This window comes from Epinephelus moara, chromosome 24, assembly GCF_006386435.1.
Source record: "Epinephelus moara isolate mb chromosome 24, YSFRI_EMoa_1.0, whole genome shotgun sequence".
Taxonomy (NCBI): domain Eukaryota; kingdom Metazoa; phylum Chordata; class Actinopteri; order Perciformes; family Serranidae; genus Epinephelus; species Epinephelus moara.
In genome coordinates this window covers 52,171,610-52,177,133 of record NC_065529.1, presented here as the reverse complement: position 1 = coordinate 52,177,133, position 5,524 = coordinate 52,171,610, and the positions used below count along the sequence as shown (strand labels likewise).

The following is a 5,524-nucleotide window of genomic DNA, read 5'->3' as shown; positions in this document are numbered from 1 at the left end:
GTACATTTAGGGCAAGCGTAAAAAGGATGTTTGTGATTGGCTGAGCTGTACATGCAGGTCAAGCTGGGGAAACTCATGGGGAAATTATATCGTCAATATCGTTGCCTTTTGGGATATTAATATCTTGCATGTTCATATCTTGGTATAGATACGATAACGATATATCGTTCAGCCCTAATCTGTACCTGTACCTGTACCTGTATCTGTACCTGTACAGTGCCTGTATCTGTACCTGTACAGTATCTATACCGTGTATCTGTACCTGTACAGATACACGGTATAGATACGANGGATATTAATATCTTGCATGTTCATATCTTGGTATAGATACGATAACGATATATCGTTCAGCCCTAATCTGTACCTGTACCTGTACCTGTATCTGTACCTGTACAGTGCCTGTATCTGTACCTGTACAGTATCTATACCGTGTATCTGTACCTGTACAGATACACGGTATAGATACGATAACGATATATCGTTCAGCCCTAATCTGTACCTGTACCTGTATCTGTACCTGTACAGTACCTGTATCTGTACCTGTACCTGTACAGTACCTGTATCTGAATCTGTACCTGTACAGTACCTGTATCTGTATCTGTACCTGTACAGTACCTGTATCTGTATCTGTACCTGTACAGTACCTGTACAGTACCTGTATCTGTACCTGTACAGTATCTGTACCAGTACCTGTATCTGTACCTGTACAGTACCTGTATCTGTATCTGTACCTGTACAGTACCTGTACCTGTACAGTACCTGTATCTGTACCTGTATCTGTACCTGTACAGTATCTGTACCTGTACCTGTACCTGTACAGTACCTGTATCTGTATCTGTACCTGTACAGTACCTGTACAGGGTGGTGTCAGTACATTTACTGCAGTACAGGATCTGAGTACCTGTTTCACCACTGCTGTAACCTGACACCACACTACGCTCTGCAGGAACAGGTGTGGCGCAGGGCTCAGCTCTGAAACACACATGTGTTATGTATGAACTGTTGACCTGCTCTGATGCTTTATCACATTTATTCTGTTGGATTTGAGTTTTAACAAAAATCACATTGAATCAAACATCCTGATCAGACGATCAATAACAGGGTGTCAACAGGTACCACACACTTCTTCTAATTGATTTCTGGTACAGATTTTCAGACACATCCTCACTGTTTAATGAAAGCACTGCAGGTGAAAACAACATAGAGGTCAGTATGTGCACACGGTGCTGCACAGAAGGAGGGTCTGTATGAATATGGCTCATCTACATTTTACCAGCCCGTATGTGCAGGAGTAAAACACAGAGCAGGTTTAAAGAGACGTTGACACAGAAGAGCTCAACAACAAATTAAATAAGAAAAAATGTCTGTGGCAGTTAAGACCTCACATATCCTAATTCAATGACTTTAAAGGCCTTATATTTATAACACTGAATTTAACACACTTTCAGACTTGTTATGGACCCACAGACGACCTGAGGGACCAACATTGACACTAACGAGTCACTGAGGGGACTCTGAGGGGACACTGAGGGGACACTGTCCCGAGTCCTGATAACAAACTGGTCGGTGAGTTTCAGTTTGAGTCAGCCTGCGTCATCAGATGAAGCGCAGCAGTAAAATGTGACGCTGCAGCAGGAAGCAGATTGTGTTTCAGTTTCAGGATGACTGACCGTAATATTTACAAGAAAAGACGTGAAGACAAGCTGCAGAGACAGAAAACTCTCACTGTTCACATTTAAAGTGTCCCAAACTGTCCTCTCAGCCTGAAATATGTCAACGTCTGTGCTGCTTAGAAAGTTGGAGTAAGCACTCTAAAATAACACCATGACCTCTGATAATCATTATTATTATGATTATTATCATCAGTGTGTTCAGTCTGCAGAAAGTCTTTATGATCTGTCATGTTTTGTTTGAACCAAAACAAACAATATTTTTCTTTACATTTTATCTCTGAATATTTGACATCTGGCACTAACAGAAAATTATTTTGCACCGATTCTGATAATAAATCAATAATTTAAAATCATGTATTAAAATCTCTCTGGTGTCCCTGTCTTTGTCCTTTAGGACTGAAACTCTGTTTTGGACTGTTGGTCCAACGGAGGACAGGACGGACGTGTCTCTGGTTGGTTGTTTTGACGGAGGTTTACAGGCCTGAGGAAACCATCAGATTCTGGATTTTACTCTAAATTAATATTGTGAATGAATGGTCACTGAGGGAGGGGACAACTCTCTGAATGACATGAGAAAGAAAACAAACGCACCTTTTTGGTGGTGCTGCAGCTCTGGGTGGAGGAGGTGGAGGGTTCAGAGAAGCCGCTGTCCAGCCTCTCCTCAGCCTCCTCCTTCCTGTACTCGGGTGGAAATGCTGGGTTATGGCGGGGGGAGCGAGGGGGGGTTTGGGAGGCCTTCTTAGCCCTGGTCCTGGCCCTGGGCCCTGCCTCGGCGGGCCCTCGAGTCCTGAGCGGGGCCTGGAAGTTAAAGGGGCTGTAGGGGTCCGGGGAGCAGCTGAAGGAGCTCCACAGGCGGAGGCTTTCTGCTTCGTCCACCTCGCTGGCCGAGGTGGAGTCGTCCCAGATGTCTTGGCCAGATGGAGGGGAGGAGGAGGTGAGGAGAGGGGAGGCTCCGAGGGAGGAGGGAGGGTCAGGAGAGGAGGCGGGGGTGGACTGGGTGGACGAAGGAGGCGTGGGGGTGGGGATGGTCCTGGGCGGGGTGCTGGCGGTGCGCAGCCGGGCGGTGAAGTTTCGGGGGTTGTACGGGTCCACCGTTTGGCACAGTGAGTTCCACAGGCGCTCCGCCTCAGAGTCTGCCTCGCTGTCAGAGGCTTCATCATCGTCTTCATCATCTTCATCAGTTGAATCGGACAGATCAGACGAGCCCTCGCTGTCAAAGCCATCGTCATCATCATCTTCGTCATCACTGGACTCCTCGTCTGATTGGCTGCTGTCGTCATCATCATCACTGCAGGGGCAGCCCATGATGAAGGCTATGGCTTTATTCTGGCACTGAGGGGTGGTGAGGGCCGCGGCCTGATCCTCCTGAGGGGCCGCGTCCTGCTCTTCCTCCTCTTCCTGCGTCCTCTCTTCCTTGTCCACCTGTCCTGATGCAGACGCTCCCTCCTCTGAAGTCTCCTCCTCCATTTCCGTCTTGATGGTGACAGCAGCAGTGGCGGCGGCGGCGGCAGTACTTTCTGTTGACTCGGCCTCCTGCTCTTCATTCAGGGCCTTCACCATGTTCAGGTGGCACACCTGGAAGTGTTCCTCCTCCAGACTGGAGTAACCATTGTCCTGATCAGGGGTCAGCAGTGCCACCTCACTGCAGGCGGCGGCAACTCCTGACCTGCTCAGGTGGGTACTGATGCTGAGCCGGCGCTCTGTCGTGGAGCCCTCTGTGTTCTGGACTGTTTGAAGGCCTCCATTGTTTGCCGGCTCCTCTTTGTGGTCAGTCGGTCCAGTGTTTTCTCCCAGCGTCCACCCTCCACCGCCGCTCTGGACAAACACATCGGTTGTTTCGGGAGCTTTTGTTTCAGTCACCGGTTGTTGAGGACAAGGCCTTCCTGTGCCAGTCCCGTCCTCAGCCCAGGACAGGTCTGACATCAGCCCTCTGTGTGAGCTCTCCTCGCCCCCCCACAAGCTGCCCCACCACGTCCTGCTCTTCACCGAGCGCCCCAGCGGCTCCCAGTCCTTCCCTCCTGTCGGTTTAATTTCCTGAGATGACACCGAGCTCAACAGAACATGACTGAAAAAAGTCCTGACAGAAGACAGGTATCCGATCTGAGTTTGCTGGCACAGATTTAAGTCCATTTCTTCTGCGCTCTGGATCCCCATCTCCCGCAGAGAGTCAGCGGTGAGCCACGGTAAAGTGCTGCCGCCGCTCGGCTCCAGCAGGCCGGCGGCTCCGTCGTGCTGACACCGCAGGACCGTAAGGTGGGGAGCCGCGTGCTGCAGCGGCATCATGCCGTCCAGCTGTCTCAAAAACTCACTCTCCTCATCAACGAAGCTGGTTTTAACCCAGCCGGCTCCCGTATCAGCCCGGGCCGGGGCTCGGGGCCGCCCCGGGAGATATCTCTGCAGAAATGACAGCGCGGGCCTGGAGAGCAGGCCGATCCACGAGCTTTCCTGGCTGTCAAGCCCGGGAGAGGCGAGTCCCCGCCCGGCCGGAGAGGACGAGCTCTGCCCGCCGGATAAATGTCCCTCCCCACTCATACTGGTGAACATTTCCGAAAACTCCAAAGTGCAAAATGTGAAATTTGTGACATTACCTGAGCAGCAGGTGAGACACGTGACAGCTGTCAGACTGTGGGAGGCAGCGGCGACTCAACACGAGCTCTCATTAATATCCATCAATACTCACAAACACACACAAGTGATTAATTAGTCAAACATGGTCTTTTACACCGACTGGCTCTCACAGCCGCCAGCGCAGACACAGGGAACCCGGGGCAGACTGTCCGTGACACCGTTAGCGCTCCTCTGAGAGTGGTGGTTGGACTTCTTTCTGGTGGAGAACTTTGTGACGACGGTGAACACGGTGGAATCCCGGTGTGAGGATGAATCCCGGTGTGACGACGACAGAAGAGCCATTTTGTCTGCTTTCAATGTCCGTGAAGAAGGCGGCGGCGGCGGGATCTGCTCCGGCGTCCAACGGCGGCCGGTGGCGCTGACTAGCAGGTTAGCTTAGCAGGAGAAGCTAACTAGCTTAGCGGTCAGTTAACCGGAGCGGATTCAAAATATTTGATCCAAAAACACGATCCGTTGGCTTCGTTATCGAGGTTACACTGTTCTACCTCCTTCCGGTGATAACACTGTTCCGGTGTTCGCTAATAAAGTCTGATTTTAACCGCCGTGTCGCTTCCGTGTGTCGGTCTGTCGGTCTTCAGCTCCGGTTAGAGATTTCATCAGAAACTTTAGGGACCGTCAACAATCACTCGTCTCCGCTTTATGGTGAAGCAGCAGCCAGGGAGCGTCGCGGTGTTACTGAGGCGGAGGGCGCGTGTTACTGCAACGCGTGCACACTGCTCCCTGTTATGTAATGGAGAAAGTCCAAGGTCTCACTGCTGCCACGTGTTTATCAGCTGAGAGACTCCCACACAGACTGACAGTCCCTTATCTGGAGCCGCAGCTCCCACACCAGCTGCAGCGGATCAGGTCCCTGCTGCAGCCCCCATATATCCCCACACCCCCGTGATCAGGGTGCATGTACACACATGCACCTCTACATGCATTAGATGGAGTGATGTCAGAGGTTGGCCATGGACAGGCGCCCTGAGTAGTTAGAGGTTCAGTGTTTTGCACAGGGGCACTTTGGCAGCGCACAGGACGTGAACTGGCGCCTCTCCAGCTGACAGTCAACACTCCATATTTGGTCTGGAGGAGAACTTGACCCGCCAGATTCCAAAACCAGGTCTCTGTCGACTGAGCTGCTGCTGCCCCACCATTTAAAACCCACAACCTGCAGAGCATCACTGAACCCTCAGCAAACACACAGCAAACTAAACTTTACTTATATAGTGTAGGATTAAACC

The 5,524-nt window shown here is 51.1% G+C and overlaps 1 protein-coding gene across 1 annotated transcript in view; it reads right to left on the bottom strand.

Annotated features, from left to right (window-relative positions):
- The window catches only part of LOC126385813 (protein phosphatase 1 regulatory subunit 15B), a 12,050-nt gene extending 6,961 nt beyond the window's left edge, over positions 1-5,089 (bottom strand). The window contains exon 1 of the mRNA XM_050037776.1: positions 2,265-5,089. Within this exon, the coding sequence (XP_049893733.1) occupies positions 2,265-4,217 (1,953 nt within the window). The 5' untranslated portion in view covers positions 4,218-5,089. The remainder of the gene's footprint in view (positions 1-2,264) is intronic.
- Positions 5,090-5,524: the final 435 nt, after the last annotated feature.